This window comes from Rhincodon typus, chromosome 19, assembly GCF_021869965.1.
Source record: "Rhincodon typus isolate 14 chromosome 19, sRhiTyp1.1, whole genome shotgun sequence".
In the NCBI taxonomy this organism is placed as follows: Eukaryota; Metazoa; Chordata; class Chondrichthyes; order Orectolobiformes; family Rhincodontidae; genus Rhincodon; species Rhincodon typus.
The window spans coordinates 37,954,637-37,978,358 of record NC_063350.1 but is presented as its reverse complement, the minus strand read 5'-3'; the positions used below and the strand labels follow the sequence as shown (position 1 = coordinate 37,978,358).

The window sequence follows — 23,722 nt, the reverse complement described above, 5'->3', positions numbered from 1 at the left end:
TGTAACAGTGCTGAAATTTATATTTCTGCGTTATTGCAATTACATTTCTTCTGAAGTACTGATAGATTTATCAGTTAGCGAGATCTGTATTGTGACCAGTGAGTGAAGCACTTGATTCTGAAATTCTCTTTTGTCTTATTAGTGACTCTTACTGGAAGATCCTTCCCCAGTCCCGCAAATATTGTGTGATCAAGATTGCCTAAATATTTGCTGTCTGTATGAGTTTTACAAAAAATACAGCACAAAAGCACCCATTTGGTCCACCCGCCTAAGGAGTATGCTTAGTTCCATATGGGTTCCTCCCACATGTCTTCACCAAATCCTGTTAGTGTTCTTTTCTCATTCCTGTGCTTATCCAGCTTCCCCTCAGATTCATCTACTGCTCACCTCAGCTACTCCTGTGGTAGTGAATTCTGTATTGTCACAACTGAGTGAAGAACTTTTTCCTCAAATTCTCTATTGTCTGTCTTATTAGTGACTATTAATATTTATAATCTTAAATTTTGGTATCCTAAAAGTGGAAACATCTGATTGCATACCTTATTAAGTCCTTTCAGAATTTTAAAGATCTCTATCAGGTCAACCATTAGCCTTCCTTTTGTTTTGGTAGAAATGTCATAAACTGTTCAGTCTTTCCAGATTATAATCCCTCAGTTTTTATTTTGCACCATTCACAACTTTATACTGCGGAGACCATAACTCTTCACCATAGCTTAGAGAGGGCAGAGATGGGAATGGTTAAACACTGAAGACTAAATCAGGTTCTAGTAAGAAGGTACCATGAAAAGAAGGGTCAAGTTGCATTTGGAAATGGGAGGACTCCTCTCACGTTTTCCAGTCTCCATAAAGTTAAGCTCATTTAAAACTCTGCTGTAACCTAATCTGTATCAAGTCTTTCGTTATATCATCTCTGTGCTTACTGATTTTACATTTGCTTTCATCCACAAGGTGATTTATTTATTATCTTGATATTCAGAGTACTTTATGGCTTCTTTATCCCTGACATCCTCCAGGCCTGCAATGTCTTGGTTTCCTTCCTACTCTGGACTCCTGTTAATCCCTCACTTGCATCACCGCATATTGGCAGCAATGCCTTCAGTTGTCTAAACCAGTATTTCCCAAAATTTTTCCCACTCTGACCCCATTTGAGGTTTGAAAACAGCATTATCCCGAAGTGAAAACCTAGGGGAGAGGTGTGTGAAAGGAGGACTGCAAGAGCAAATGGGGGCCTGTGTGTTAGTGCGGGATGCAATTGTTACACATGAGCTCATTGCTGCCTTGAAGTTCATGACCTTCAAAATTTCAGCTTGTATCCCACTTGGAGTTCCAACTCGGACTTAGGGAAGCCCTGATACAGGGCGTATTACTCTCTGGAGAGAGTTAGAAGGCTCTTTACCTCACTACTCCTTTACGATGCTCTTTCAAAATCTATCCCTTTGCTCAAGCTTTTGGTCACCTGCCTAAATTCTCCTTTTTGGCTTCATGTCAGTTTTGTCTGATTTGTTTCATAAAATTATAATCTATGGAAGACTGAAGTGAGAAAAACCTTGATATATTAGTGTTCCACCTGAAAATGTGCCACATGAAATGCGTCCAATTAAATATTTTAAATGGATTAGAATAAAGTTATGTAGTATTAAGCTCCTAACTTTCTGTTTTATTGTGTTAACCAGCAAGCTGTGAGGAAAAGAAAATAACAGCTCCCTTTTAGCCCTCATAACGGTTCTGTTTCAGTATTTGTAGTCAGGCCTTAAAAGTTGCAGATTTAGGAAGATGTAGATCACTTGTGTCCAGAGCTGAATACCTGGACTGCCTCTCAAGGCCTCCAGCTTGCTGATCCTTTCTTTGTCAAAATTGTCTCAGTTAAACCGTTTCAACTTTCAAGTCTTATGGTGTCTGGACTGTCTGGATTTGTGTAAGTATAGCCTTGGTCTTTGTTTGCTGCCTTTCCCACTTGTTTGTGGACTTCTGGTCCTCAACCTACATGTAACATTCCAGAATTGTCTTTTTATGTTCCGTCAGAAATAAAGATAACTATCATGGGAAATTATTGCAACTCATTGGCACATAGTCCTTTAATAGGGATCACAACTAAGATGTTAAAATTTGAAGGCCTTTTAGTGTGATAGTCATAATGGAAGAAACATTGTGTTTATTATAAAGAAAAAAATCTAAGTTATGTTATGACAGTATAGGTAGAAAATCAAAGCTGAAACCAATTTTAAACATAGGTTGTGTCCAACAAATGTATTTCATTTAATTTTATGAAGTTAGTGGTTGATATTCCAGTTATTATAAATCTTCACTTTCAAAAATTATGCACTTAAGTTGTGGGTTAAGTGAAAATTTGTAAAATCAAGAAACTGACTGTAAATTGAAAAACAAACTCAGTTGTTGTCAATGGCTGCTGTTCAAGTTTGACAGCTGCAACCATCAAGAGTCCACCATCTATGCTGTGAATAATATCAACAGCCTTAATGAGGATATTATAAGTAGAATGAGTGTGATCTGAAGTTGTGAGAGAAAGCAGGATGCTATGAGTAAATGCAGTTCAGAGAGGTTTAGACTTAGTAAATGCCTAAGCTCATTTCGGAAATCATTTAATATTAATTTAAGGTGATGCATAATGTTCCAAATGTAGAATATGTAAGTTTAATAGGAAATAGGAAAAAGATTTAGGTGTGGTAATTATATAGTTTCATAGTATCCAAATAAAATTATAGATTGTTTGGAGACAATAAGGACTGCAGATGCTGGAAGCCAGAGTCTATAACTGTGAGGCTAAAAAAGCACAGTAGATCAGACATCATTTGAGGAGCATATAAGTCAACATTTCAGGTTGAAACCTGATTTTGGATGCTGATCTTGTGATTCCAGATTGAGGAGCAAGAGCAGTTCCAATTCAAGAGATTGTTATGATCTCCGTGGTGCCCAGTAATTTTTTGAGATTCAAATTCCCAGTGAGTGATTTTTAAAAAAATCATGTAACAAGATTTTAAGTTTTAAGACTTTTACTGTAATAAACTAAAATTAATTTTGCTAAAACTGTGCTTAATAGGCAACTAGTACTCTAAATGACAGGAAAATATCCTAAATATTTCTAAACACAGCTGATAAAGCTATGCTATGTTTATACATTCCACAGCATTCTCTGCAGAATTACAGACTTTACAGGAACCAATCCAAAGTAACCCACAATCTCATTGAGTTGTAACATCCAATATCTAGCAAAAATTACTTGTTTGAATCTTTTAAGAGTGTCTGAACCAACTTCTAGCACCAAGGTCCACTCTGTTGATTCCATCTCCTGGTCTCCCCAGTGTGAATTTTGCAGTATCTTTGAATTTCCACAGGTTTCATTTCTGTGACCATAAAACATGCTGCTACCTGTATTGTGCCTGGTAGCAAACAGAACAGCCTTTTCCCCTGCTGTCTATAGCAGCCTCTCTGTCTATCTTGCATGCTCTCTGGCTGCCTCGGAAATCCGAGTCAGACTGCCAGAGCCTTGAAATCTGCATAAAACTGCTTCCCTCTTGTGTTCAGCTGTTAAACCTGGCACCTGACTTTTAATAAGGCTTGATCTGAGCTCCTTGACCCCCATGATAACCAGGACATATATACTTAGCATCAATGAAACTGTGATTTCAAATAAACGTGTTGGACTATAACCTGGTGTTGTGTGACTTCTGACTTGTTTTGTAAGATGGATTATTGGGAAGTAATTTTTACCTTCTGTCCAGATAAACAAACTCAGAACCTCATTTTACAAAGCTAACTTGTTTTACCTCTTCGTATACTCTACACAGAGAGACTGTTTGTTTCTGACGATGAAAGATGCCTTTGTCTTAGTGGACTCAATGCTTAGTGGGTCCAATCAAAGCAAAGCAGCGATTAACAAAGACCGTAGAATGTTAGCTATTCAGGCAAAATGGTGTAAATTATGATCAGAGTATAGTGCGTTGCTCACAATACATGCTGAGTACTGATTCTGATTCTTGTCACTGTAACATTTGAGTGCTTCGGGCAGATAGTGTAGATAAGAACCACAAGGTTGATACCTACAGCATGATTCTCAGCACCGAATGGCGAAGAGTATGAAGATGGATAGGCATGAAAATTTGTACTGTTCTCTAGTGTGTTCATTTGTAAGCACCATAACGACTGGGACCATTTTCGTGGACAGGGAATCGGCAGCCAAAGGGCTATCTGCTCATAGAGAGTGAGTAATTGAGGATACTTAATGGCCTATTAAGACCTATTACCAGAGGCTGAATAAAATTTTCTGGTTGGCCTGAGAGCCCTCATGAGGATGGGGCCAGCTGACCAAAGGCAGCTTCTTAGTAGCAAAACACTGAATAAATGGTTTGAAGCTATCTCCATCAGTCTGGCTTCAGATGTCCCATGGAGGGATCCTTTTTTTAGTTTGGCCATTTTTAACATGAAAGTTTAAGTAGTTGGAGAGAGAGCCTTCAAAATAGAGGCCCCTTCTATCTCTATTTCTCACTGGAACTTTAGGTTTCTTTACTTTCCGAGCTGGAGGGCCTCCTTTTGACATGAGAGCTTGCTTACTGCCTTTAATTAGATGGTGAATCTGTCCTCTCGTTAATCCATTTTGGGAAACATCACTTTCAGGTGACTGACTGACTGTATTTCCCATGCAGGTCAAATGCGTGACTCCCATTTGTGATCAACATGCAAAAGTTAGTGTTTTTCCCCAAGGATCTCAGTTAAGAGGAAGGATTAGATAGACTTGTGTTTTTGAGTGCTGAGATTGTCAAAGTGATTATAGAGTTTGAGTATGGTTAAGATAAAATAGGAAACTGCTTCAACTAAATCCTGAGACTAAATCAAAGAGACGCATTCCAATCCAAGGTAAGATGAATTTAAGATTGTTGTCAATATGTGGAAGAGACTTCTTCGAAATAAAGGGAAAACCCTACAAATACTTCAAAAACAAATTGAAGTTATCTTTTTTTTCAATGGTATTGGAAGAATTGAACTGGATAGTCTAATTTAAGAGGACACCTATTTCATATTTTTGGGTCTATAAACTAAAATGGAAGTTGGACTGTTGTAACGGGAATACCAGGAATGTTTAGCAATTTAAAAATCAAATGAAGCATACTGTCGACCTATGAAATACAGTGTGGCGTTTTGGAAGCAATAAGGGGACAGTTGGTGAAATTAGAACTCAATGAAAGAACATTGATTGTCAGAAAAACTCATCTGGTTCACTAATGACCTTCAGGGAAGAAAATCTGCCATCCTCTCCTGGTCTGGCCTGTGTGTGACTCCAGATTCTCAGCAATGTGGTTTACTACCAACTGGCCACAGAAGTGGCCTAACAAGTTACTCAGTTGTATCAGTCACTACAAAGTCTCAATGTGAAATTAAACTGGACAGACCACCTGGCATCATCCTAGGCACTGGAAAAGACAATGGCAAAAACAGTGCTGTTGTCCCTGCAAGGCCCTCCTTACTAACATCTGGGAACTTGTGCCAAAATTGGGAAAGCTGTCTCACAGACTGTCACGCTGTGGCTCGACTAATGTCCCAGACACCATAAGGAAGGATCTGAGGAAGGGTCACCGGACCTGAAACGTTAACTCAGTTTTTTTCTTCACAGATGCTGCCAGACCTGCTGAGCTTTACCAGCAACTTTATGTCCCAGACACCACCACCACTATCACTGAATATGTCCTCTCACTGGGAGGACAGACCACCAAGAATGGCTTGGCAGCAGCATTAATAATCAAGCTTGTTGAATCCTAACTGACATAGCTGCTAAACTGGGTCTGCCGCAGATGGTGATATGGAAAAAACATACTTAACCTCATGCTTACCAAGCTGCAGATGCGCCTGTCCATGACAGTATTGGTAAGAGTAGCACTGCACAGCCCTCGTAGAGATACGGTCCCATCTTCACACAGAGAATACCCTCCATTGTGTTGTGTGGCACTGTCACCTTGCTAGAAGGGGCAGACTTTAAACAGAACTAGAAATTCAAGATCAGGCATACATGAGGTGCTGTGGGCTGTCAACAAAAGCAGAATTATATTCCAGCACAATCTGCGACCTCAACCATTACCATCAAGCCAGGGATTAACCTTGCTTCAATGGACAGTGTAGGAGGGTATGGCAGGAGCAGCACCAGGCGTACCTAAAAATGAGGTGTCAACCAGGACCACATTCATCCCAAACAGCCAGAGCATCAAGTGATAGACAGAGCTAAGCAATCACACAATCAACAGATCCGATCTAAGCTCTGCAGTCCCGCCACGTCCAATCGTGAATGGTGGTGGGCAATTAAACAACTCATGGGAGGAGGAAGAGACTCCATAAATATCCCCATCCTCCATGATGGAAGAGGCCAACACATCAGTCCAAAAGATAAGGCTGAAGCATTTGCAGCAGTCTTCAGCCAGAAATACTGAGTGAATGATCCACCTCGGACTTTTCCAGTGGTCCTCAGCATCACAGATACCAGTCTTTGGCCAATTTGATTCACTCCATGTGATATCGAGAAATTGTTGGAAGTACTGAGTACTGCAAAAGCTAAAGGCCCTGACAAAATTCTCGCAATATTACTGAAGACATACTGCAGAACTTGCCACTTCCCTAGCCAAGCTGTTCCAGTACAGTTACAACACTGGCATTTACTTGACACTGTGGAAAATTGCCCAGGTATGTCCTTTACACATACTAAAAAGGACAAATCCAACCCAGGCCCGTCAGTCTACTCTCAATCATCAGTAGAATAATGGGGTGGTTATGGTGGAGATTTTAACTTTCCAAACATGGACTGGAGCTGCCATAGTGTTAAGGGCCTAGATGGAGAGGAACTCATTAAATGTGTACAAGAAATTTTTCAGATTCAGTATGTGGATGCACCTATCAGAGAAGGTGCAAAATTTGACCTACTCTTGGAAAATAGGGCAGGGCAGGTGACAGTGGGGGAGCACTTGGGGGCCATGACCACAATTCTATTAGTTTGAAAATGGTGATGGAAAAGGATAAACCGGATCTAAAAGTTAAAGTCCTAAATTAGGGGGAAGGCCAATTTTTGACGGTATTAAGCAAGAACTTTCAAAAACTGGGGGCAGATGTTTGCAGGTAAAGGGATGGCTGGAAAATGGAAAGCCTTCAAGAATGAGATAATGAGAGTCCAGAGACAGTATGTTCCTGTTAGGGTTAAGGGCAAGGCTTTGGTAAGTGTAGGGAATGTTGGATGACAAGAGACATTGAGGGTCTGGTCAAGAAAAAGAAGGAAGCATATGTCAGGTATAGACAGCCGGGATCGAGTGAATCCCAAGAAAAGTAGGAGTATACTTAAGAGAGAAATCCAGGAGGGCAAAAAGGGGACATGAGATACCCTATTTTCCAAAGCTTAAGGAGAATCCAAAGGGATTCTACAAATACAAAAAGGACAAAAGGGTAACTAGGGAGAGATTAGGGCACCTTAAAGATCAGCAAGGCTGCCTATGTGTGGAACCACAGCAGATGGGGCAGCAAGTAAACATGTATTTGCATCAGTGCTTACTGTGGAGAAGAATATGGAAGGTAGAGAACAAGGGGAAGTAAACAAGTGATATCTTGAAAAATGTCTGTATTACAGAGGAGGAAGTGCTGGATGTCTTAAAACTCATTAAGGTAGATAAATCCCCAGGACCTGATCAGATGTACTCTGGAACTCTGGGAAGCTAAGGAAGTGTTTGCTGGGCCCCTTGCTGAGATATTTTTACCATCGATATCCACAAGTGAGGTTCCAGAAGACTGGAGGTTGGCTAATGTGATGCCACTATTTAAGAAAGGTGGTAAGGAAAAGCCAGGGAGCAACAGACCAGTGAACCTGACATCAGTGGCAGGCAGGTTGTTGGAGGGAATCCCAAGGGATAGGGTTTACATGTATTTGGAAAGGCAAGGATTGGTTAGGGATAGTTAACATGGCTTTGTGCATGGGAAATCGTGTCTCACTAACTTGATTGAGTTTTTTGAGGAAGTAATAAAGAGGATTGATGTGGGCAGAGTGATGGACGTGATCTATGTTGGTAAGACATTCGACAAGGTTCCTCATGGTAGACCAGTTAGCAAGGTTAGGTCACGTGGATTACAGGGAGAACTAGCCATTTGGATACAGAACTGGCTCGAAGGTAGAAGACAGAGGCTGGTGGTGGAGGGTTGCTTTTCAGATTGGAGGCCTGAGACCAGTGGTGTGCCACAAGGATCTGTGCTGAGTCCACTACTTTTCTTCATTTATATAAATGATTTGGGTGTGAACATAGGAGGTATGGTTAGTAAGTTTACAGATGACAGCAGAATTGGAGGTGCAGTGGACAGCGAAGAAGGCTGCCTCAGAGTATAACGGGATCTTGTTCAGATGAACCAATGGACTGACGAGTGGCAGATGGAGTTTAATTTAGATAAATATGAGGTGCTGCATTTTGGACATGCAGATCAGGGCAGGACTCATACATCTAATGGTAATGTTGTGGGGAGTGTTGCTGAACAAAGAGACCTTGGTATGCAGGTTCGTGGTTCCTTGGAAGTGGAGTCACAGGTAGACAGGGTAGTGAGGAAGGTGTTTGGTGTGCTTGCCTTTATCGGTCTGTGTATTGAGTATAGGAGTTGGGAGGTCATGTTGCAGCTGTAGAGGACATTGGTTAGGCCACTTTTGTATACTGCATTCAATTCTGGTCTCGCTGCTATAGGAAAGATGTTGTTAAACTTGAAAGTGTTCAGAAAAGATATACAAGGATGTTGCCAGGATTTTAGAGGGTTTGAGTTATAGGGAGAGGCTGAAGGGGCTGGGCCTTTTTACCCCGGAGTGTCAGAGGCTGAGGGGTGACCTTTATAGAAGTTTATAAAATCATGAGGGGCATGGATAGGATGAATAGCCAAGGTCTTTTTTTTTTCCCAGTGTAGCGAATTCCAAAACTGGAGAGTGTAGGGTTACGGTAACAGGGGAAAGATTTAAAAGGGACTTGAGGGGAAACTTTTTCACACAGAAGGTGGTGCATGTATGGAATGAGCTGCCAAGGAGGTGGTGGAGGCATAATATTTAAAAGGCATCTGGATGGGTATATGAATAGGAAGAGTTTAGAGGGATATGGGCCAAATGCTGGAAAATGGGACCAGATTTATTTAGGATATCTGGTCGGCATGGACCAAAGGGTCTGTTTCTGTGCTGTACACCTCTATGACTTGAAAGTGATGGAAGATATCATCAACAGCGCAATCAAGCAGCAGCTGCTCAGTAATAACCTGCTCAGTGATGCCCAGTTTGGGTCATACCAGGGCCACTCAGCTCCTGACTTCATTACAGCTTTGATTCAAACATGGACAAAAGAGCTGAATTCGAAAGGTGAGCTGAGAGCGACCGCCCTTGACATCAAGACTGCATTTGACCAAGCATGACATCAAGCAGCCCTAGCAAGACAGGAATCAATGAGTATCAGGGCACAAATGCTCCTGTGGTTGGAGTCATACCTAGCCTATGTTAAGGTGGTTATGGTTGTTGGAGGTCAGTCATCTTGGTTTCGGGGTATTTCTTCAGGCATTCCTCAGGGTGATGTCCTAAGCCCAACCATCTTCAGCTGCTTCATCAATGACATTCTGTTCATCAGAAGGTCAGAAGTGGGGAAGTTCATTGACTGCCCAATGTTCGGCACAATTTGTGACTCCTCAGATACTGAAGCAGTCCATGTTCAAATGCAGCAAGATCTGGACAATGTCCAAGCTTGGGCCGACAAGTGGCAAATAACATTCGCATCACACAAATACCTGGCAATGCGATCTCCAACAAAAGATGATCTAACCACTGATTCTTGACATTCAGTGGTGTTACCATCATTGAATCCACCATTTTGAACATTCTTGGGTTTACTGTTGACCGGAAACTCAAGTGGACTCACTACTGGAAAAGGTTAGCGGCTAGGAATACTGCCATATTTCCAGCCACCAAATTGCTGTTGTAGCTCCTGTGTTTATGTAGTAAGTCCACTTGAGTTTCTAGTCAATGGTAAACCCAAGGATGTTCATAATGGTGGATTCAGCGATGGTAACACCAATGAATATCAAGAGGCAGTAGTTAGATCGTCATTTATTGGAGATGGCATTGCCTGGCATTTGTCTGGTGCGAATGTTATTTGCCACTTGTCGGCCCAAGCCTGGATATTGTCCAGATCTAGTTGCATTTGAACATGGACTGCTTCAGTATCTGAGGAGTCACAAGTGGTGCTGAACATTGGGCAGTCCTCAGTAACTGACCATCTGATTCCCCAAAACCTGCCCGGTATCTACAACGCACAAGTCAGGAGTGTGATGGAATACTCCCCACTTGCCTGGATGGGTGCAGCTCCAACAACACTCGAAACTTGACACCATCTGGGACAAAGCAGCCCACTTGATTGGCACCACATTCAGAAGCATCCACGCCCTCCATCATCAATGCTCAGTAACAGCAGTGTGTACTAGATAGAAGATGCGCTTCAGAAATTCATCCAAGATCCTTAGCACTTTCCAAGCCCAGATCACTTCCATCAGAAGGACACGGGCAGCAGATACGTAGGAATAGCACCACTTGCAAGTTGCCTTCCAAGGCACTCACCATCCTAACTCAGAAACATATCACCGTTCCCTCACTGTCACTGGGTCAAATCCTGGAATTCCCTTCCTAAAGGCATTGTGGGTCTACCTACAGCACGTGGATCGCAGCAGTTGAAGAAGGCAGCTCACCACCACCCTCTCAAAGGCAACTAGGGTCAAGCAATAAATCCTGGCCAGCCAGTGATGCCCATGTCCCACAAATAGATAAAAAATACATGTAACTGGGCGATAGCAAGAACTGCTAATGCTGGAGTCGGAGTCAATACATTGCGGAGTTAGGAACACAGCAGGTCAGGCAGCATTAGAGGAGCAGGAAAGATAACATTTCAGGTTGGGACCCTTCAATAGTGTTACTGAAGAACCTGGTGTGAGTTGCTTTTGTCTTGAGTATCATTCAGTCAAGCAAATTGATCTGTTTGGGGGCCTTATTGAGATTTCATATGTTTACAAATATGTTTACATGTTGTGACGCCCTGTGGAATAGTTGAGCATGATTATTGGCACACTCTTCCCAGGTAAATCTTGACCGTAAGATTGAGCTGAATTGCTGGCCTAATTTGTAATGAATTTCTAAAAATGTTGGCCAAGGTTTCAATTTCAAAGTAAACTGGAGTCTGAATTAAGTTTTTGTAACCCCAGTTACAGGCATCAAAATTAATTTAACAGCAAGAAATGAATTTTGAGGATAAAAGTCACAAGCTTGTTATAGTGCTGCAATCACTCTTTTTAAAATATCAAATGTGTGGTAAATTAGTGCATAAAATATGGTGCAATCTTTTTGGATTTTATACCTTTTCTCCTTTTTCTGTCATCCAGCCAAAACAAAACAATAATTATGATGTTTACATATTTGACCATGGGTTAATTTACTTCACTGTTTTATGTTTAAATCTTGTTAATACATTCAGCTGCTAAGTGTAAAATTTAAATAAGCATTGTCTTCAATTTCTCAAAGGTTAGTGAAATTATGTCACTTTGTTTTCATGTTATAATTATTCACTACTGTTCTTTAATGCAGTCGGGGAGCAAATTTTGTCACACAGGTATTGTTGAGACCAGGAGCTTCAGACTTGACAGGTAGCTTCAGGTAGGAGTGTGGTTTAATATCATTCCTCTAATTTACATTTGTGTGGGTGTAATTTTGTACCTTGAGGGCATGTAAAGAAGTATATATAGTTATCAAACAACAGCCAAAAATGCTGTTTTCCTATTAAGTTCAATCAAGCAAGTTCTTCCTACTGTACTGAGAGCAATGAAGAATAGAATTTAAGGCTAATCTTCTAACACATTAAACCTGACTGAACCCACAGAACACTTTGTGACAAAATCTGACTGTTTGTACAAAGCTGTAAGTCTCTAATGTGGGTAGAGTGGAAGGACAGAAGAATTTTGTCAGCATTTTTACCACATATTGTCTTGTAAAGGTCGAATTTTGGAGACCAGTTTTCTCAGCCAAGTCTCTCAGGGTTGACTTTTTTTGGAGATGTTTTTGAGACATTGATGTACCTACGTGGTTTGGACCCAAAATAATTGTCACAATGAAATAAAGTAAAATCAACAACACCAAATAATTCATTATTAATTTTCTAGCATTTATTTATTTCATAATACAAACTATATACATTGCATGCTTACTAGTTATCTAACATTTACACACTTATTTATTGATACTTATTTTCTTTATTTAAACACTTTTAATGAAATCTAATCATGAACGTCTCTGGGAATAAACGTTTGGTTCTAAAATCTTTTGGGCTTCGATCTTAAAAAAAAAAAGTCAACTTTTTGATGAAATATATGCAAAATTATGATGGGGGGGTGGGGTTTAGGCTGAAAATCATGGTATTGACTTGTATATGACTATATATGGTGTTTCTGTTGTCCATTAGCTATCAATTTAAATTTGAATTATTTGATTCTATCTCTTCTATACATTTAACCATTTATACTGTTAGTGAAGGTAAGAATGGGTGGAGAAATGGCAGATGTAGTTTAATCTGGGCAAATGAGGTGCTGCACTTTAGGAGATCAAATGTTAATGAAAAATATACAGTTTATGGCAGGATTCTGAACAGCATCGTTTTTTTTCTCTCTCCTTTTGTTCATTCACAGTATGTTGGTATTGCTGGCTCGGTCAGCATTTATTGCCCATCCCTAATAACCTAGAGGGCAGTTAAGATTCCACATTGATCCCACATTGCTGTGGGTCTAGAGTAACATGAAGGCCAGACTGGTAAGGATGGCAGTTTCCTTTCCTACAGGACATTAGTGAACCAGATGGCTTTTTCCTAACAATCGAGAATGGATTCATGGTCAAGCTGAGACTCTTAATTCCAGATTTTTATTGAAATTAAGTTCCATCATCTGTCATGGCTGGATTTGAACCCAGGACATTACTTGCGTTGCTGATTAACAGTCCAGTGATCATACCACTATGCCACTGCCTCCCCTAAAGTGTACAAAGAGATTTTGTGGGGTTCAAGTCTATAGCTATAGCTCCCTGAAAGTGCCACACAAGGAGATAGGGTGGTAAAGAAGGTGTATGGCATGCTTGCCTTTATTGATCGGGCCATTGAGTACAAGAGTTGGGATGTCAAGTTGCAGCTTTATAAGACTTTGGTTAGGCTGCAGTTACAGTATTGCATTCAGTTTGGTCACCACACTACAGGAAGGATGTGGAGGCTTTGGACAGGGTGCAGAAGAAGTTCACTAGGATGCTGCCTGGACTGGAAGCTATCAGCTATAGTAAAAAAAACTAGAAAAATTAGGGTCGTTTTCTCTGGAGTGGTGGAGGCTGAAGGGAGGCTTAATAGAAGCCTATAAAATTATGAGATGCGTAGATACACTTGATAGTCAGAATCTTTATCCCAGAGTTGAAATGTCTCATATCAGGGGCATGCATTTAAACTTGGGTGGGGGGGGGTAGATGGAATTTCAAAGGAGATGTGAGGGACAAGTTTATTACACAGTGTGGTTGGTGTCCAGAACGTGCTGCGGGGTGGTGGTGGAGGCAGATACAAGAGGGGTGTTTAATGGGCTTTTAGATAAGTGCATGAATATGTAAGGAATGGAGGGGAAAAGGACCAATGGCAGGCAGAAGGGATTAATGTAATGTAATTTGGTATCGTGTTTGGCACAACGTCATGGGCCAAGGGGCTGTTTTGTGCTGTACTATGTCCTGTGAATCCCAAATTTTTCCTGTTCTTCCCCTTATGTTTTTTTGAAGTTGTCTATTTGAAAATAGGCCACTGTAGCTGATTCTACATAATCCTGCCCTTCTCATGAAGGTTAAGTGCTTTTCAGCAGTAGATCAGTGGAAAGGAATTAGAGTAGCAGCCCCTGGCAGATTTCTGTACCTCCCTTTTCTAGTCAGGGGAACACTTCACTGTCCTACCACTGCCCTAGCCGAGACCAACTCGGCTATCATGCAATTCCGATCAAAAAATGAACTTTGTACTCTGCAGCTGTGTAGTGTCATATGCTGCATTTCTTATGAATCAGTTCCTCAATATTTTTGCTTCCAGAGATGAAAGCTATACACACTACAGGAACAGCACTTTGCAGTGGTAGTACTTCCAGTTTTGGATTAGAAACTGTAGGAAATGCAAGTGTATATCCTAATTGTTTTCTCCCTCTCCAATATCTGCTTAAAGTCATGCATTTAAATATAAGCTAATGTATTTCTATGTACAGGTTATACAAAAAAGAAGTACTGCAGAAACTGGTTGAAAAGTGTGTATCGAAAGGATACGTCTTTCAAATGGAGATGATCGTTAGGGCTCGCCAGCTGGATTACAGTATTGGGGAGGTATGAAATGAGCTCCACAAAATAAATCTAAAACTGAATTTCTGAGAATCATTTGTCCTCCATTACAAAATGTATCTTGGGTATGGAACATAATGTCATAACTAAGTTGAAGCTTTTTTTGAGAAAAGCTTAATGATAACCATTGTTTCATTGTACGTCTGGTGTACAGACTTCAAAAGATTAAATGCAGGACACTGCACTTTTTGTATTGTTACAGATTTGTTTTTAATGTTGTCATACATAATATGTATGGGATACTAATGGTGGTTTCCTTTCCTGGACAATTAAACAGTAAACTCAATACACACAATGTGCATGTAAGCACATCAATAGGGGGGAGAAAAAAATTAAGACATAGTTTTCTTGTTGCCAGTGCCAAATATTTAGGCAGATTGATGTAGGCAAAACAAGAAGAAAAGACAAAGTAGACAAACAGGGGGGCTAGAAGAACACAGCAAGCCAGGCAACGTCTGGAGGAAAGGAGAAGTCAAAGTTTTGGGTATTACCCCTCTTCACGACTGGATGTTGGGGTAGACCGATCAAATACGAAATCTGATCAGGAGGAGGAAGTCATTTGGCTCTGTGAATCTTTGTTGCATTACCTCTAGGGAAAGTATGTCACGCACTGCAGGAATTGCAAAATGCTCTGTGTATTAATATCTCTTTAACTCATACACTTGAATCCCTTTGTAAATAAACATACCATATTCATTCCTTTCGAAGTATGTGCAAGAAAATATGTGGCTGTACCTACTAGAGAAGGAGCAATATTTGACCCAGTTTTGGGAAATAAGGCAGGGCAAGCGACCGAGGTGTCGGTGGGAGAGCACTTTGGGGCAAGTAATTATAATTCTATTAGTTTTTAAAATAGTTATGGGAAAGGACAGACTTGATCTAAAAGGCCAATATTAGGTAGGAACTTTCAAAAATTGACTAGGTGAGGCTGTTTGCAGGCAAAGGGATGGTTGGAAAGTGGGAGGCCTTCAAAAATGAGATAACAAGAGTTCAGAAATAGAACGTTCCGGTTTAGTGCAAAGGGCAAGGCTTGTAGATGTCAGGAATGCTGAATGACTCAAAATTGAGGCTCTGGTCAAGAAAAAGAAGGAGGCGTATGGTCAGGTATAGATAGCTGGGATTGAGTGAATCCCTTGGAGTATAAGGGCAGTAGGAATATACTCAAGAAGGAAATCAGAAGGGCAAAAAGGGGACATGAGATAGCTTTAGCAAATAGGGTTAAGGAGAATCCAAAGAAATTCTACAAATACATCAAAGGCAAAGGGTTACTGGGGAGCAAATAGGGCCCCTTAGGCCATCTATGTGTGGAACCACAGGAGGTGCTGAGATACTAAACAAATATTTTGCCCTGGTGGAGAAGGATATGGAAACTAGGGAATTTGGGGAAATAAATAGCAGCGTCTTAAGTTGCTCATATTACAGAAGAGGAGGTGCTAGAGGTCTTAAACTGTATAAAGATAGAGAAATCCCCGGGACCTGATCAGGTGTTTCCCAGAGCTTCATGGGATGCTAGAGAAGAGATTGCTGGGTCCCTGGCTGAGATATTTGCATCAACGACAGCCATAGGTGAAGGGCCAGAAGACTGAAGGGTTCCTAATGGACCATTATTTAAGAAAAGTGGTAAGGAAAAGACAGAACTGTAGACTGGTGAGCCTGACATCAGTGGTGGCTAAGTTGTTGGAGGGGATTCTGAGGCATAGGATTTATATGCATTTGGAAAGGTAAGGAGTGATTAGGGATAATCCGTATGGTTTTGTGCATGGGAAATCGTGTCTCACCAACTTGATTTGAGTTTTTTGAAGAGATAATGAAGATTGATGAAGCCGTGGTTGTTGTCTATATGGACTTCAGCAAGGTGTTCAATAGGGTTCTGTGTAGTATGTCTGGCTAATAAGGTTAGATCACATGTAGTCCAGGGGAGCTAGCCAATTGAATATAAAATTGGCTTGAAGATAGGAGACGGAGGGTGGCAGTGGACAGTTGCTTATCGGACTAGAGGGATGTGAGTAGCAGTGTGCCGCAAGGCTCAGCGCCGAGTCCACTGCTTTTCATCATTTATATAAATGCTTTGGATGTGAATGTAGTGAGTATGGTTAATAAGTTTGCAGATAACACCAAAATTGGTGATGTAGTGGACGGTGAAGAAGTTTATCTCAAATTTCAACAGGACCTTGATCAGATGGGCCAACGAGCCGAGGAGTAGCAGATGGATTTTAATTTGGATAAATGTGAAATGTTGCACTTTGATAAGGCAAATCAGGGCAGGACTGACACAGTTAGTGGTAGGGTCCTAAGGAGTGTTGCCGGACAAAGAAACCTAGGGGGCCAGGTGCATAGTTCCTTGAACTTGGAATCGCATTTAGCCACCGTGGTGAAGAAGTTGTTTGGTACGCTTGCCAAATTTGGTCAGTGCATTGAGTGTAGGAGTTGGGAGGTCATGTTGCAACTGCACAGGACATTGGTTAGGCCACTTTAGGAATACTGCCACGCAATTCGGTCACCCTGCTATAGGAAGGATGTTGTGAAACTTGAAAAGGTTCAGAAAAGATTTTACAAGGTTGTTGCCAGGGTTGGAAGGTTTGAGCCAAAGGGAGAGGTTGAATAGACTGGGGCTTTTTTCCCTGGAGTGTTGGAGGCTGAGGGGTGACCTTAGAGGTTTATAAAGTCATGAGAGTCATGGATAGGGTGAATAGCAAAGCTTTTTCTCCCTGGGCTGGGGAGTCCAAAACTAGAGCATGGATTTAAGGTGAGAGGGGAAAGATTTAGGAGGGACCTAAATAAGGGGTAACTTTTGCATGCGGAGGGTGGTGTGTGTATGGAATGAGCTGCTGGGGACACGGCGGAGATGGGTACAATTACAGCATTTAACAGGCATCTGGATGGGTAGGTGAATAGAAAGGATTTAGGGACATATGGCCCAGATTGTAGCATATGGGACTAGATCAGTTTAGGATACCTGGTCGTCGCATAAGAGTTGAATCGAAGGGTCTGTTTCCATGCTGTACATCTCCATGGTTCTATCGAACCTGAATTTTAAGTTTCTGTAATATTGTACACATCTGATTTATCTGATTGACTTTTTATCTGATGATTTCATTGTCACGTGTACCGAAATACAGTGAAAAGCTTTGTTTTGTGTGATACATGCAGATCACAGCAAGCTAAAGATGTACAGATCAAAAGACTTGGAGGCGTACAGGTTACATTATTTGAGGCTATAGTCCATTCAACAGTCTGATAATGACCAGAAAGAAGCTGTTCCTAAACCTGTTTGTGCATGAGTTCAGGCTTCTGTATCTTCTGCCTGACGGAAGAGGTTGTAGGAGGTCATTACAAGGGTGCGATGGTCTTTGATGATATTGGCTGCCTTTACACTGCAGCGAGCTGTGCAAGTAGAGTCCATGGATCAAAGGTTGGCTTCCGTGATGGTCTCGGTTGTACACATCACCTTCGATAGTTTCTTACGGTCCTGGGCAAAGCAGTTGCCATACTAGGCCGTTATGCACCCGGTTATTATGCTTTCAATGATGCATCTGTAGAGGTTGGTGAGGGAGCTTATGGACATGCCAAATTTCCTGAGCCACCTGAGAAAGGAGAGGCGTTGTTGTGCCTTAATTGTCGCATCTATGTGGGAAGTCCAGAACAGGTCATCGGTTATCGTCACTCTGAGGAACTTAATGCTGTTCACTTTCTTAACCTCAGTTTCGTTGATGTAGATGGGGGTGTGTTCTCCTCCCTTCCTTCTGAAGCCAATGATCAGTTCTTTAGTTTTTCTGACGTTGAGAGACAGCTTGTTTTTATTGCACCACATCACCAAGCTCTCTATCTCCCTTCTGTATTTTGACTCGTTGTTAGATATTGTCCCACTATGGTGGTGTCAACAGCGAACTTGTAGATGGCGTTCGTTCAGAATTTGGCAACACAGTCATAGGTGTACAGGGAGTACAGTAGGGAGCTGAGGACACATCCTTCGGGGGCTCTAGTGTTGAGTGTTATTTTGGAGGAGGTGCAGTTACCTATCCTTGCTGATTGCGGCCTTTGTGTTGGAAAACTGAGGATCCAATTGCAGAGGGCGGAGCCGAGACCAAGGCCATGCAGTTTTGAGATCAGTCTGGAGGAGATAATGGTGTTGAAGGCGGAACTGTAGTCAATGAGCAAGAGTCTGACATAGGTGTCTTTCTTGCCCAGATGATCCGGGAATGAGTACAGGGCTAGGGATATGGCATCCTCTGTGGATCTGCTACGTCGGTAGGCAAACTGTAGGGGATTGAGGCAGGTTGAAGGACTGGAGTTGATGTGGGCCATGACCAGCCTTTCGAAACACTTCATGATTATTGAAGTCAGAGCTATTGGGCAGTAGTCATTAAGGCATACTGCATGTGTTTTCTTGGGTACGGGGATGATGGCGGTCTTCTTGAAGCAGGTGGGGACTTCGGCTTGTAGGAGGGAGGGGTCGAAGGTTTCGGTGAATACCTCCACCAATTGGTCTGCACAGGATCTGAGTGTTTGGCAAGGGATCTGTGTCCGTTGCTTTCCTTGGGTTGACTCCCAGGAAGACTGATCTGAATTCTGAAGCGGTGACAGAGGGAACAGGTGTGTCTGGGGCTGTCGGGGCAGGCATTGCCAAATGGTGGTATTCTTCTCAAACCGAGCATAGAAAGCATTGAACGTGTCAGGGAGAGATGTGTCATTGTCCACTATCTTACACTGTTTCATTTTGTATCCCGTAATGTTGTTTAGGCCCCGCCATAGACAGCGGGAGTCTGTTTGGCCGGTCTGGGCCTCTAACTTGGTCTTGGTACTACTTCTTGGCCTCCTTGATGGCTTTGCGGAGGTCATATCTGGATTTTCTGTATTGGTCCAGGTCACCCGACTTGAAAAATACAGGTACGCAGGTTCCTCTGGATGTAAACATTCTCAGTGTCTCACCATTTTAAACTTTTCCCTACCAAGTGAATAATATCACACTTATCCACATTGTATTGTCTCAGCCATATTCGTGCCTTCTTAGCCAACTTGTCCATATCCCCCTGCAACCTTCTTGTGACCTCTTCACTATTTTGTGTCCTGCTTCATTTGTATACTCCATAAACTTAGACATGTTACGTTCGTCTTATGTAACTAATTTAGATTGTAAATAGTTTATTAGTACCCCACTAATTATAACCTGTCAACCTGAAAACATTGTACTTTTATTCTGCTGTCTCTTCTGTCTATTAACAAATCCTCAATCCATGCTAATGGAGTAGCCCAAGCCCATGAGTCCCCGGCTTATTGAAAGTTTCTAAAAATCCAAAAACAGTCCATCCACTGGTTTCCCCTTTATCATTTTACTAGTTACATCCTCAAAGTACTACGTAATAGATTTGTCAAACACTATTTGTCAAACTCTTTGAAATCTGTGGCACTGTTTAATCATATTGTGATTTTCTAATTACCCGGTTACTGTATTCTTAATATTAGATTCTAACAATGTGCATTCTGCTATGTTAGGCTAACTGGCCTGTAGTTCCCCATTTTCGCTCTTCCTCCTTTCTTAAAATCTGGGTTACATATGCTATCTTCCAGTCCTTAGGAATTCTGCATGATCAAAACCAATTCACCACTTGCTATCTCTGTAGCTACCTCTTTTTAAAATTCTTGGATGCAGGTTGTTAAATCTGCAAGATTTGTTACTACTTTATCCCAGTGATATTTCCAGACCATTTTTTCACTGACACTAATTCTTTGGAGTTCCTCATTATTGACATATACTTGGATCCTCATTAATTCTAGAAATGTTTTTGTGTTGTCTATCATGAAGACAGACGCACACGATTGGCCTTAGTTCTAGGGTTGGGACACCAACGTTAGGTATATATCTGAGTCTCCACAACATATCATGTCAGTACTTGATCCCAGATATGATTTTTGACAGTTAGGGAGCATGCTCACTATTTCCCCAACATGTTTTGGCATTGACAGAGTAGCCTTAATGGTGCCTGATGATATTTTCACTCCTGAATTGGCATGCTCCAATATGGCTGTGAAGTGGAAACAAGACAGCAAAACCGCATGCCAGCCAGTGATGAGAAGTTACAGGTCTGCCTGCCTCCACCACTGTTTAAAGATTCAGCCCAAAATATTTTCGTATCATTTCATTATTCCCCAATACATTTTCATCTATTTCTGCCTCCTAATGGGCCATGTTTACATTCACTAATTTCTTCCCAATTACATAACTATAGTAATATCGCAGTCTGATTTTTGGGCCTCATGATCCCTATTTCTCATTATCTTTTCAGTTTCCTCATCAAATGTTTTGGTCTTCCTTTTGCTTTCCAAAATCCTCAGGCATTAGCAATGTTAGAATTCTCTTTCTTTGATAAAATATTATCCTTAACTCTTCTTGTCAACCACAAATAGTACTTTATGTCTTGAAAGGAACATACATTTGTAACAAATGTATGATTAATTCTTTAGTTGCTGGCCATTTCTTGTTTGAAGTCATATTCTTAAATGTTATTTTGCAATCTACCTTAACTTTGTCCATCATACCTGCATTTTAGATTCAAGACCCTTAGTTTGAACTTAACAAATTGTTTTCAGTATCAAAGTCTGCCCTATTATGGCTTACCACAGTTTTTAATTAACTCTTTTTCTCCAAAATAGCCAGTTCCTAAGTTGGTTTCTTGACTGATCTTAAAGAAAGTGATACACATTTCATGAACTCGTCCTCTACAGTGCAAATTTGGTGTGTCCAGTTTATGACAATTATATTCTCTCATAATTACCGCAGTACTATAAAAGTAATACAGCATGGAGACCCCCTTTGGTCCAACTAATCCATGCTGAACTTATTGCCAAACTGATCTAGACCCATTTGCCTGCATCTGGCCCATATCCCTCCAAACCTTTCCTATTTATGTACTTATCCAAATGTCTTTTATATGTTGTATCTGTACCTGCATCCACCTCTTCATTCCACACACATGAACCACTCCCTGTGTAAAGAAAAAAAAGTTGCCCCTCATGTCCTCCTTAAAACTTTCTCCTCTTAGCTTAAAAGTATGCTCCCTAGTTTTGAACTTCCCCCACCCTGGGGAAAAGATCCTTGCTATTCACTTATCTATGCCCCTCATGATTTAAAAACCTCTATAAGGTCACCCCTCAACCTTCTATGCTCCGGTGAAAAAGGTTCTAGCCTATGTTTATATCTTAAGCCCTCCATTCTTAGCAACATCCTGGTATATCTTTTCTGAACCCTCTCCAATTTAACAATATAGTTCCTGTAGCAGGGTGACCAGAACTACACAGTACTCCAGAAGAGCCCTCACCAATATCCCGTACAACTTCAACATGATGTCCAAGCTCCTAAACTCAAACGTCTGAGCAATGAAGGCAGGTGTGCTAAATGCCTTCTTAACCATCCTGTCTACCTGTGACACAACTTTCAAAGAATTATGTACCTGAACTCCTAGGTCTCTCTGTTCTACACTACCCAGAGCTCTACCATTAATTGTATAAGTTCTGCCCTTGTTTATTTTACCAAAATGCAATACCTTGCATTTATCCAAATTAAACTCCATCTGCCAGTCCTCAGCCCATTGACACAATTGATCAAGATCTCTTATAATAGCTCCCAAACAGAAGCCAGTTTCCATGGAATTCCAGAATCTCTGGGAGGAGAAAATTGGCAAGGAATTAAAAGTAAAAGTGAAAGTGCAGCCTTAAATATTTTTTAAATTCACCTGTTTATCATTCTGTTAACTATGACTCGCAGATGAGCAGAATATTTAAACAAAGATTTTGCTTTAATATATAAAAGTGTCTATGATGACCCTCTTGAATGACATGAGCTTCTTATTTCCACATATTTCCTTGCACTTCAGCTACTGTCAAGGATCTATAAACAATACACAGAATCGCAGCATTGTTATAGTGCTAGAGGAGACCATTTGGCTGCAGCTGTCCACACATTTTATGTTGAGGAAAAGGCAGGAATTTGGCCCTATGTTTTCTGCCTTGCTCTTTCTTAACTGCACCAAAATGAATGTACTTGCTGATTTTCTGAGCTCTGAACACTTCTCTGTATGTTATTGTTCATTTTCAGGGCTACCCTTCTTCCTTTTCCATCTCTGCCTATCACTTCTAAAGTATTCCGGAATATTTAGTTCCGAACCTTGGTCATTTTGCAACTGCATATCAATAATAGATGCCAAATCAAGCCTTTTGATTTCTGTCTGCCATTTGTTGATTAATGCTTTGCACATTCAGACACATCTGTAATACATTTTGTTTTTGGTTTTGCTGTCCAATATCTATAGCATAAAACATGTTCCTATTTCTGTGAAGTCACCGATGTAGTGCTTTTACTTATAATAATTCTAGTGTTTTACTTCAAGTTGATTTCTATTACATTGCTTACAAACAAGAATAGAAAGAAGCATATTCTTTGAGTAGCAGGATGTGATCCTGTTTATTCTGTACTGGGCTGCAGTTTTTCACTGTCTAAATGATGGATTGTGATGGTTCCATTTTTGCTTGACACAAACTTACCAAGCTCACTAACTAAATGTAGGTTCTGTTTACTTTAATTTGTTACAGGATTACTCTGCAGTCAGATTCACTAGCAAGGCCGAACAATTATTTTTACAAGAAAACACATGCAACTCCTTTGCACGTTCTGCTGCAACCTGGACTTGCAATGGTCACGTTCTACATCCTAGTTACTTACTCCTTAGCATATTCCCTTGGCATATATTAAGGTGATGTCACATGTCCCTTTTTACCAAGTTAACTTTACCTACATTAAAAGTGGAAAATACGTATTAGAGTAGTTGTGAGAACTACTTACACAAAAATAAGTTAGGGTTGTGTGGTATTGTCACTGAACTATAAGCCACAAGTGTTCTATGTGGTGGACAAGAGTGGACCAGTAGTAGCAGGGTTACAGTATGTATGGAATTCAACCTTGTGACCATATGAGATTCAAAAAACCATGGTCCAAATTGCAATAGGTTTATTTCCTATATTTGAAGACTATTTTCTGCTAGTCTCATTGTCAGGTATGGTCTTTTCAGATGTCCTGAACAGACTGAATACTGGACTGCCTGCCATGGACACACTTGAGGTTTCCTTCAGTTGTCTGATGATTAGACACTTGTGGTTTCAATGTATGCCTTGCCTTACCCACATTTTAGTGTCAAATGTACCAATGAAAGGAACAGGTAACCCGTTATACACAGTTAATTTTGACTGTTTTAGGTTCCATCAGTAACTTCCAATAATCTAATACATATCCTTCAGGAATTC

At 40.9% G+C, this 23,722-nt stretch overlaps 1 protein-coding gene across 1 annotated transcript in view; it reads left to right on the top strand.

The window, feature by feature from the left end:
* dpm1 (dolichyl-phosphate mannosyltransferase subunit 1, catalytic) overlaps window positions 1–23,722 on the top strand; it is a 73,600-nt gene that overhangs the window by 38,247 nt on the left and 11,631 nt on the right. The window contains exons 7-8 of the mRNA XM_048608577.1: window positions 11,624–11,692; window positions 14,299–14,413. Coding sequence (XP_048464534.1) covers window positions 11,624–11,692; window positions 14,299–14,413 — 184 coding nt within the window. The remainder of the gene's footprint in view (window positions 1–11,623; window positions 11,693–14,298; window positions 14,414–23,722) is intronic.